This window comes from Sebastes umbrosus, chromosome 2 (genome assembly GCF_015220745.1).
Source record: "Sebastes umbrosus isolate fSebUmb1 chromosome 2, fSebUmb1.pri, whole genome shotgun sequence".
Lineage (NCBI taxonomy): Eukaryota > Metazoa > Chordata > Actinopteri > Perciformes > Sebastidae > Sebastes > Sebastes umbrosus.
The window spans coordinates 39,939,000-39,950,162 of record NC_051270.1 but is presented as its reverse complement, the minus strand read 5'-3'; the positions used below and the strand labels follow the sequence as shown (position 1 = coordinate 39,950,162).

Here is an 11,163-nt window from a genome sequence, read left to right as displayed (position 1 = left end):
TTAAACTTATGTCTGCTCCGTACAGTAATTGGAATTTACTATAAGCAGAAGAACAAACTGTCCTTCTGTAAACTGGGCAGATTGTTTCTAACAGTGGAACAACTGAGAGAGACTGTAACTCCCATCAACATTTCATACTTTGAGATTATGTTTAGTGTGTGTGTGTGTGTGTGTGTGTGTGTGTGTGTGTGTGTGTGCGTGCGTGTGCGTGCGTGTGTGCTGAGGGTTTTGTGTGATACACCAGACAGAAGAGGGCGCTGTTTGATTGATTCTCTGTGTTAAAGAGGGTCCAGGTCTCCATAAACTCAGTTTGAATCGGTGTGTTATAGCTGACGCACAATATCTTCCATTTATTATTTAAAATCATACACAAGGAACTATTTCCCCTTATTAGTGAAGGTCTGAAGGCTAAATCATCTCTTGTAAAGAAACTGAATCAAAACCCATTTTCAAGCATTTTTGACTTTATCAAGGCATGAAAACGTGAATATAACAGTCACATTAATGACAGCAGGGATGTACAGTCCATCTATCACCAGACACATAAAGATCTGCATCGTAAATGTCAGGAAAAAAAACAATAAACACTAGAGGACGAAATGACTCAAATCCAAATCTAAATATGATACAAATAGACAGCAAGCATGATGAGAAGAACTGATGTGGAAACAACAAACAAATAATAAAGTGGCCTTTAAAAAAATATCAACAGCACGCAGAATCTCTGATATGCATACAGGAGTACAAAGCTAATATCCGTCAAATATCACTCCTCTCCACACAGGGAGATTATTGATGACTGGACGGGTTTGTGGGTGATGGTTTTAGTTTTTAAACATGTCACACAGCAGCTTCTCCATGGGAGTGTTCCCGATGGTCCTGTGGAAGAACAGCAGCTCAATCCGCTCCGAGTTCACAAAACGTAGAGAGGGAAGAAGAAGAAGCAGCTTTCCAAACCTGAATACACACAAGAAACAAAAACTAGAATCAGCCTCTCCATGTAACAGGAAACATACAGCATATATAAACCACATTGCTCATAATAATCATTTAATTGAATCCACCTCCGATTAAAAATGTGAGTCTCTCGGGTCTTAATGTTGACCATTTAAATGGCATTTGGACATTTTAATTTTAAAACTGCGTTAATGCTGTTTTATGAATAATTGGAATAATTTATTTTTCCATGTCATTTTGTATTGTTTGGTTTCTTCTTTTCCTCTTTTCTTTTCGATCGTTGTTATTTTATGATGCTGTTGCTTTGGCGCTGACTTACAGCTAGTCTGTAAGGTACAAACTAGTGCTGTTCTGTCTGATTTGTGTTTTTATTTGTAAATAAATAATGATACATTTAAAAAAGAGAGAATAGCTGGGATCGATGTCTTTCAGTGCACAACCCTAATAGTATATATTTATTCAAACTGCAGTGAGGTTATGTAAGGCTTGCCTTTATTTATTTATGTATTCATTCATTCATTCATTCATTCATTCATTCATTCATTTATTTATTATTGTTCCATGTGATTTTAACATGTCAAACCTTGAGAAGTTAGTGAAGTCCAAGTCAAATCCTCATTTTTGTGACATAAACCTGTTGTTCGCTGGAGCATTTTGATATTAATGCTTTGAATAATTAGCCAATAAAGAAAGTAATATTGGAGTCACATCACTCCCAGAAGCTACACTGATGTGTGACAGCAGAGAAAGTTTCAGTGATCTGAAACATGGCATGCCCAGAGCAATCACCTTCCATATCTAAAAACTGTAAGATGTGTTTTTTATTCACTTTGCATCAACTACTATGGGATAAAAATCAGTGGAAGAAAGAAAATGAATTAAAGCTACACCACATGATTCTGTCGTACTATGAACGCCAACATTCAGGGAGTTTGCCTTTAAACTGATCATTTACTTTGAGAAATACTTCGACTCTGGCAGAACATGAACAAAACTCTGCCTTTTAACTTGCATTTTCAATCCAAATCATAACGGGAGAAATTCCCTTTAGAAGAGGAAACCCAGAAAGCAGTTTCTAATGTAACAGACTATGAATCTAACAGAGGTGGCTCCCTGTGGAGTTTTTGAGGAGCACTGTGGGAGTGATACAGTGATATTATCAGACAGGTAACACACCTGGCTGGTTGACTGGGGTAATGGGAGCGGATGTGTTGTCCCAGCATCACTTGAGACTGATCCTGCAGGTTCTCCACTTGTTCTGGATCTTTCAAACCTCGAGTCTCTGCAAAGGAGAGCAAACACTAATGTGAGTCACATACAGGAAATTCAAACAACTAGTGTTTAATGAAGTCTTCAAAGTCAAAACGGTTTATTACCATAACAGCAGAAATATCATGAAATATCATGTTTTTAGTTTATGTTTTATATATTTATATTGTCTTTGTATCATTTTATATGGTAGTTTAATTTTTCATTTCATTTTTCATTTCATTTATTATATTTATTTTATGTTTCTCCTGGCTGCAAGGAAAAATTCCTTTCAGGGACAACGAAGTTAAAGATTATGAAATATTTTGGGTGCAAAGCTGACCACATTTTGGGTGTCATCTCAGGGAGGTGCTAGAGGAAAGCTCATAGACCATCCAAAATGTTACCGGTTCTTCATCTGTGGAGAATGAGTGTGCTCACTCAATGGTACAGCAATCTTTCCGCTATATATTTTAAAATTCTAATGGACAGTGGCGCTAGAGCAGAGGTCAGAAGGTCAGGGGGAAAGTGAGATCATTAGGAACCTAAAGCTACTCTGCTCGGTAGTGGTTCAGATTTATTGATCTAAAGCGGTCCCTTAAGCTCTTAGACTCTTACTATTGCAGGGTAATAATGGGATTGTAATAATAACACTGAATAGAAGTCCTGTTGGCCTCACCTGGCTTGAAGAGCACGATGGCCTTGAGGCAGGCGAACTCGGTGGGGTCGACGGCGAGGGCCTTGAAGCGGCTGAAGACCTCCTGCAGGAGGCGCAGGTCCAGGCTGGTGTAGCTGGTCTTTCCCTGCATGCCGGGGCAGAGGTCCGGCAGAGAGAGCAGCGGGCAGCTGTCCAGAGGCAGAGACCACTGGATGGCACAGAGCAGGAAGAGCTCGCTCCACGCCTCCTCCAGCAGGATCACCTGGCAGGACACCAACAAGAGTCATAACATTAAAACTAGAAAGGAAATAGCTTCACTGGTTAGTCACATTAGTTGTAAAGAGGTTATATGGAAGACCATTCCTGACAAAAACATGTTGATTAAATGATGATATATAATTTATAAAATAAATATTTATCAAGCAGTAACACAGTTATGACTTATTTTCAAAATAATTTTATTTCAAAGTAGGGAATTGGTAATTCAAAATGATGTTTTTGTATATGTTTTTGTGATATCTAATTTTGTTTTATAAGTAATTCATACATCTTGATCTACAAAGTAAAAGTGATGAGTTATCACAAGTTTATATTTTGTTCTTTTTTATACATCATTTTTGTCAACCAGTGTAAATTATGTTAATGAAAACTATGACGAAAAATATTCATTGATAACTTTTATCATGACAAAAACAAGTCAACCAAACGAAGTTTGAAAAAGAAAATAAACATGACAAAAATGCATTTTTCATCAACAAATAAAAACTAAATGATAATGTGAAAAATGGACAAATAGACTTATTAAATAATCGTCAATAATTTTAGTTCCTTACTAGAACTCAACTAAATCTATAAAAAATCAATAACTCACTCTAGCCTTGAGTATTGAAAAATAAAAAATTTGATCACAAAAAATATTGAATGTTTGACTAAAACTAATAAAACGAAGAATTAAACTAAACCAAAATCATTTTTTTCCTACGGCTAAATTATGTATATTGTTCAACTTTATAAAATTAAACATTTCCTGGCGGGAATGGGATTCCATCGTTTTAGAAGTATGATAACTGAATTAACAAGTTTTTAACTCAAAGAATTTTTCTTTCTATTTTTTCTCAGAACAATATATCATGTCTTACTTTTACTTGTGAAATCAAAATGATAAAAACTGGAAGTGAAATTGTAACATGCGCCCCTTTGTTATAATTCAGATATATAAAGTGTACGTTTGAGACTCACCTGGTCTCTGAAGGGCAGGTTGGAAAACACCGGCAGGTTCTTGGCCCACTTCACCGACATGAAGAGCAGCCTCGCCGAAGTCTCGTACACGTTCTCGGAGCTGGAAGGGTACAGCGCCATGTGGTACTCCGAGGACGTTCGCTCCGGCTCGTTGCTCGTCACGTCGATGTTCTCGTCAACTGCAAACAGAAAAGAGGCGGTCAGAACTCCAGCTAGTTAATGTACACATGTTGACATTTGAACTTTAGCTCGTTAGCTTGTTAGCATGCTAACACTGTCTGGCTTGCTACGTGCTGAATATCACATGCAAAATAGAAGCATGTTAATGTCAGGAGGGCCGCTGATAAATAACTGATTTTAAAGTTTAAACAGTAAATTATTTCATATTTTGATTTTATTTATTGTTTTTTTTTATCAAATACATGATCGATGGTTTTAAAGTATTAATCAGAGTCACTCGGACACACTTAACACAACAACATTCACTCTAAAACACAATAATAATAATAATAATAATAATAATAATAATAATAAGGCACTTTATTAATCCCCTGAGGGTAAATTCAATTAATAATAATATTAATTATTGTATTATTAATAATAAATGCAACTTATACATGCACTAATTTAGTGATTAAGACCCACGGTGAAATTAGCATCTTATAAGCATCCTATAGGTATTCATTTGTACATATGCATGTTAAAATTCAAACATTATGCTTAATGCTAACACTAATGTAGCTGTTGACTTTTTTATATGAAATGAAATTCAATATATAAAATGTTTTTTGACCAACTCCTGCCGATCCAGTAAAAGCTCCTCTCTCTTCCTCTTTCCTGCATCATGTGTTGCCTCTATATATCCACAAATATTTACATTTATGGAGACAACATGCTCTTAAAATGCTGTTTTCCTGTTGTTTAATTTACCTACACCACAGGTATGGATGCAGAAACTCTGGTGACAAACAGTGAAATGAAAGCTGCCCTTCTGTCTAATCTGATGTCAGGTCTGGGACCCTCCTCACCGTCCTCGGGCTCCAGCTTGGCGCAGGTCTCGGCCGTCATGAGGCTGGCCATGAAGCGGTGGTTGTTCTGGGGACTGATGCAGCTCTGGGGGGCCACAGAGGAGGTGATGGCCATGGAGGAGGTGATGTGGGGCCACGTGATGACAGAGGAGGAGGAAGAGGAGGAGGAAGAGGATGAGGAGGTGGGCTCCCGTGTGGTGGCCAGGTGCTCCTTCTCAGGGTCCACGTCGATGGAGTCCAGGCGGACCTGAGCTGTGCTGCGGGGCTGCCGCTCGTTCTGTACTGCTGCAGAGAGGAAAAGGAGCAATCATCATGAGATACAGCTGCAGTTTGGATTGTTACCTCACAGTTTCACATGTGAGTGTCTGACAGGGAAGGTTTCTGCTGTTATCTGATGGATTACTGACCGTCTTTATTCATGCCCGCCTGCAGGCACTTCTTCAGCCGACACGCCTGGCACTGGTTGCGATGAGCTTTGTCCACTGGACACATGCCTGTACCGGCCTGGCACCTGTTAACCCACAACCAGGATGTTAAAGGCATAGTCCACTCAAAACCAGCAGACAAACTGCATGTAGTAATTACAAAGAAATACACATTTATGCTAAAATTTATCTGAAATCCATACTCCTTTTCTATGAAAATAAAAGCCACCCATTGAAACTGTGACCAAAACCTTAATCCTAAACTGAACTTGAAACACTTTATGGCCTTACTTTCACCAAAATAACAACTTAAAGACACAAGCTACCCTGTTAAGATTCAAAAAAAGGATTGTTTCTTTTTTTGAATCCCAAATTGAATCATTTTTTTTTAATACGCAGAACACTAAACAACAACTTTATTCAAGCTATTCATGTTTTTTGTCACGTTAAAAGGTATATTTGCATTAATGTGCTCAAGTAAAACAAGCTCATATTTTCAGTTACAATCAGTTGACAAATGAAATGATTTCATTTTGTTTTGATGTGACAAAAATGTACATTTACTTTTATCTTTTCTTATACGATATTAAACAAAATATGTGGGTTTTGTTGGATATAACTACATTTAATGGCTGTGAGAATGTCCTGGATAAAATGCTGAAAAGGATGCTGGCTTCCCATAATGCACCTCATACCCTAACTGGCTTTAATGGGACGGAGGGGACATTATTAAAACTCTTGCCTGTAAATGAGCCTCCTCCTCACGCTGCGTTTGAAGAACCCGCTGCAGCCGTTGCAGGCGTAGATGCCGTAGTGTTTCCCGCTGCTGGTGTCGCCGCACACTTTGCAGACCAGCGCCGGGCTCAGGGCTTTGCCCGGGGACGGACTCTTGGCTGTGAGTCAAAACACAGTCACACAGGGCCGGTCGGTTAGTGCCACTCTGGTATTGTTTCATACGTGTGCCTGCCATCTGTACTGTCAGCTCAGTCTACTGCAACAGACGTTTAGGTCTGAAAATCTCATTTAGTGGATGATTATGAAGTTCAAACAATAAAATGGCTGCAGGCAGATTAACAGCTAACACAAACGATGCAGGGATACTGACATTAATCCAAATAAACCCATTAATTATACATCAATTCTGCTTACAGTTGCATAATAAATATTTATTTCAATCTTGTTCTACTTAAATAAGTATATTTGTATTTAAGAGATGCTTGGAGATATCATTTTTACTTCATACTTGTGTGGTGTCAAAGAAAGTTTCATTGATTGTTTTTGAATTCAATATTTAAACAGAAAAAAAGGCACAAAAAAGGTCAAATTTGGGAATCTCCAACAGAAACTTGTAATTTAAGAATCGATATGATGAATATTAAAAACCTCCATAAGTTAACTTTTTTTTTCCTGACTAGAGGCCGAGTTTGTGTCCCATCTTTCAGGCTTCATGTGCACCTGTTGCTCCTGGTGGACATGTGAAAGTCTTACCTCCTCTGCTGTCGTCTGTCCCGCCGCTCCCAGAAGACTCGCTGGGGGATGAGGATGACATCATGGGGATCTTTATCAGGTGATCCTCCATCATTTTTTTAATTAAAAAATGTCTCCTGGAGTGATGGTGAATGAAGATTGTGTTGCAGAACTATTAGTCCTCTTCTCTGGAGTTTGTAAATTGTCAACGTTCGATGTCCAGGATCAACACACAAAAAGTTCCTTTGAGTTTTCTTTGCAGCAAAAACACTTAAAATATGAAATATGAAGCTGTCCGGCCTCCAGTGGTCCCCAGTGGTCCCCAGTGGGCAGATGGTGCCTTTACTGTGTTGCAGCCTGTGATGTGGAGATGCAGATGGGCTGGGGTCCTGCCCTGAGCTCCAGCTCACACTTGTTGCACGTCAACAGGTTGTGTGTCCGTCACTGTCTGTGGGTGCTTCCTCGGTGGCAGCTCCTCAAAAGGGAGCCCGGGGGGTGGAGGTGAAGAGAGGGGGGGGGGGGGGGGGGGGGGGGGAGGATTAGCCCCATGCGTGTGTACGCAGCATGCTTATTTGTCATCCTCTAATCTTTACTGTTCAATCTACTGGTCAATCAGTCACATTGCCAGAACATGGTGCTGCTCAGACTCGGAGTCTTCATCAGAAACAGAAGAAAAACAGCAACAGTGACGACTCCCTGAAATTCTCTGGTAGAAGAGTTGTAACGTTAGACCGGTTCCCATGCAGCTCCGTCTCCTCGTGGACATCCATCAGTCAACGCTCCTCTTCGGTATCTGCATTTAAAGGGATGATTACATGAGGCGCACATTATTATATTTACCAGCCTCTTCAAATTTGTATTTTCCCTCCAAGATTCCAGCTCCATTTCCCCCCGCTGTATATTTGATCTGTGTGATTGCCTCCCATTCATAATGACCCTCAGTGTTTGCTGAGGGGCTGCCTATTAACTCCCATTTCACTCTGTTTTTGACAAACTAGAGATCATCCGCTCCCCTCTGGCTGCCACAAGAAAAAGGTCACGGGGGAATAATAGGAGTTTTGAATGGCCGACACTAATTTAGCTCATTCATGATGGTCTCCCATTTATTATTAAGAAGTTAGAATCATTATACAGTACATGTAGAATCAGCGGTGTTAAGCTGCAGCTAGGAAACTGGAGGACCAGGGCTGCCAAGAACCACAGAATATGAAACATGCAGCCATGTAATCATGAATGAAATTGACTTGTTGTTTGCCAAAATGTCAGACAATTTGGGGGAAAATGAAAAGCACTGTGTGTTGTTGTGATTACGACAAGAAAGGCTTCAAAACAAAAACATTAAAAATACTCCATTGTGAAAATCAAACTGCAGAAGAGTCACGGAAGATCTCTGTGAAAGCAGAAATGTTTCAGTTCATAAATTCAAAGCATCTGTTGTTAATGAGATCGTCCCCTAACGCAACTTTCATCGTTTCTGACATCTGTACGCTGGCATCTGTACTGTTTGTTTTTCTGTTTGGTGTTTGTTCTGTGCTTGTTATTAACTGATAACTGATCTGAGATTGGACATATGAGCGCTTTAAAGCTGCGTTAATTGAGTTTTCACAGAGGAACAAGCTGACACCACAACATGTGACAGATCATGACCTTATAGAGCAGCATCCAGCAGACACGCAGCAACAATAATGTTCATTTGGAGTCGTAATTATTCCATCTCCTTTTAGGTCTGTTTTTTTCTCTCTGTCTGTTCTTTTTGCCGCTAAATGTCCCTTTTTCTGCACCAGATAGTCGATAACTGTCTGTCTGCTGTTTGGTGCTGGGCAGGTGGTGTACAGTGGGTTTATCAGAGCGTGTTTGCTGAAAACAGCTGCCAGAAAACACAAACAATGAGCTAAAAGAGACAAAAAAAAAGCTCAATAGAGCTGATGGGATCTGTGCAGTTGATGATAACTGTCTGTGGGTTTGAGCAGCCATGCTGCGGCAATAGATGTCCAGAGCAACTCCTCCAGAAGTCAGGTGAAGTAGTATAAAAGGCGAGAAAGTCTGAGTAGGGAGGAGGTTAGGGGGTCAAACAAACACATGACTTTTACCCAAGAGACCGCTGATTGTGTCCCGTGTGAAACCAAAAGTTTGGTTGACTTATTTACGTTGACAACTTAAGTTACTTACATCACTTGATTCACATAACAAACGTCCTTATTTGAACCCAAACCACGATCTTTTCTTAAACCTAACCAAGTCGTTCTGTTTTAATTCACAACGTCCACATGTGACGAGTTGGGAATGAGAACAGGGCGTTAAATGACACACAGAAAGCTAAAAATGTGTAGACATGACACACAAAACGTCCTTAAAATTGGCGTGCTATTTATACACCTTCCCATGAAATCAGGTTGGTCTGAGCGGGGCCGCCACTGAGGACACACAGGTTGTGTTGTGGCAGCTGCCAATTCTCTGGTGCTTGCTGTTGTTTCCCTTTTCCCTGGTGTTTTTTTGGTTGAGTTGCTGAGTGATCAGAGGGTTATTCAGTTCACCTGTTGCGCAGGGTGTGGGGACTGGCTCTTAAATGATAGTTGAGAGCAGCTTGGTGCATTCCCCTCTTGGCCAATCAGGGTGTAACGACGCCCTTTCTGTAGGGCTTAAAAGAGGAGGGAAACTGCACACCCAGTGTCATTCTGATCTCTCCTTCACTCAATGCAACATGTGTTATCAGCTTTACCAGAAACTCTGGTCTGTTTTGGGCCCTTTTGGGATTCTGTGATCTTTGTGTTTTGTTTGTTGAGAGTGTTGACTCCTAGTTGGGGAAACAAGTTAAGTGCCAACCAATTAGGTTACCTGCACTGGGACGATTAGGTGCTATTTGTGCAACAGCTGGCTTGCCTTACAATAGCCTAACGCCTGCAGGCTGTATTTTTGTATTCTATTCATTTGTTGATTTTCAATGAAACCCTTTATACCCATTTCTTTTAGTGTATTTTATTTGGGAAAACTTTAAAGGAGGGTAAAATGAAAAACACAAACCAATATTTCAGTTTCCTTAATTGTTTGTTAATATAGAGGCATTTGTTCATTATTATTATTAAGAAGGCATTTTATTTTATATTATTATGTGGATGGGAACTGTTTTTCAGTCTTCTGACTGAACAACTAAAGTCTGGGGAACTCAGTACCGCCACAGTGTCCTTTGTTATATTGTGAAGAATTAGTGGGTTTCAACAATATGAGTATGAGTTTACAAATTAAAAAAATTGCATTCCTATAAATTACAACTTTGAATGAAAACAAAAAAGTGTAATTTGTTTTAGTTGTTAAGAGTTAAATATTAAGAAATGTTCAGATTTTTTTTCTATTGACTATTTGTTTCTAAATGTATAGGTTTTTTTTGGGGGTGGAGATGTGGAGGGGGATTTTTAAAATCTGGCTAACTCCTGACTGTGAGCAATGTATCACACAGTCATTTGAGCCACTATCCATTTGAAAATACATACGTTCAATTGGTTCATTTGTATTAATCTGTATATTTGAAAAAAATCGAAACAACTGTCTTCAGTCTAAGTAGAAAATGTGCTCGACGGACAAAATTAATGTCGATGTCAGCGACTTCCAGCTCCACAATAACAAGGCCCGACTATAATTGGAAAAACAAAGTGGAAAGCAGTTAAGTAGATTAGAGTTTGACCACATTTTGTCTGCCTGGGCACCAGAAGATGGGGGGGAAGAAACACAATTAGCTCAAAAGATTAAAAGAGCAGTGAAGACACACTTCTTGTGGGCATCTTTAGCCATATGGTGGCTACTCTCTTCATCCTTGGCCAACACACTGCTGACCTTTGTAAGATTTACCAGATAATTAGTCTTCTGAGATCAGTGTTTCTGCAGGCTTTCTGCATGGATTCACCCAATTACACACCGATTACTGATGTGGATATGAAGTCATTCATGTTTATAAAAAGAGTCAGGGAACACATTAGGTACATTTACATTCACCTTTTTACATATTTTTAATTTGTGCAAAAATAAAATTGTGGTTAGGTTGTATATAACAAGTGGACTTAGTCAGCGTGACGTCACCTATTGGTTTATGGACTACCGTTTTGAAGTCTCGAGTTCAATATTTTGGATGTCACCATCTTGGCTTTTT

The 11,163-nt window shown here is 39.4% G+C and overlaps 1 protein-coding gene and 1 long non-coding RNA gene across 2 annotated transcripts; one reads left to right on the top strand and one right to left on the bottom strand.

The window, feature by feature from the left end:
- Positions 1-442: 442 nt before the first annotated feature.
- LOC119500460 (photoreceptor-specific nuclear receptor-like) lies at positions 443-7,471 on the bottom strand. The gene is made up of 8 exons (XM_037790183.1): positions 7,044-7,471; positions 6,298-6,448; positions 5,538-5,641; positions 5,131-5,415; positions 4,103-4,281; positions 2,885-3,125; positions 2,134-2,239; positions 443-957 (listed from the first exon to the last, which is right to left on the bottom strand). The coding sequence occupies exons 1-8, from the start codon at positions 7,135-7,137 to the stop codon at positions 825-827; spliced, it is 1,293 nt and encodes a 430-aa protein (XP_037646111.1). The 5' UTR covers positions 7,138-7,471; the 3' UTR covers positions 443-824.
- LOC119500478 lies at positions 5,299-5,742 on the top strand. Its single transcript, XR_005209622.1, has 2 exons — positions 5,299-5,487; positions 5,563-5,742. It is a non-coding gene; the product is annotated as an uncharacterized LOC119500478 (long non-coding RNA).
- Positions 7,472-11,163: the final 3,692 nt, after the last annotated feature.

Coding starts and splice junctions, on each gene's coding strand:
- LOC119500460 (XM_037790183.1), bottom strand. CDS start 7,137: ATGATGGAGGATCACCTGATAAAGATCCCCATGATGTCATCCTCATCC. Junction 5,642..6,297: donor AGGAGGAGGCTCATTTACAG/GCAAGAGTTTTA, acceptor GTGGGTTAACAG/GTGCCAGGCCGGTACAGGCA. Junction 958..2,133: donor TACCCCAGTCAACCAGCCAG/GTGTGTTACCTG, acceptor GTGTGTATTCAG/GTTTGGAAAGCTGCTTCTTC.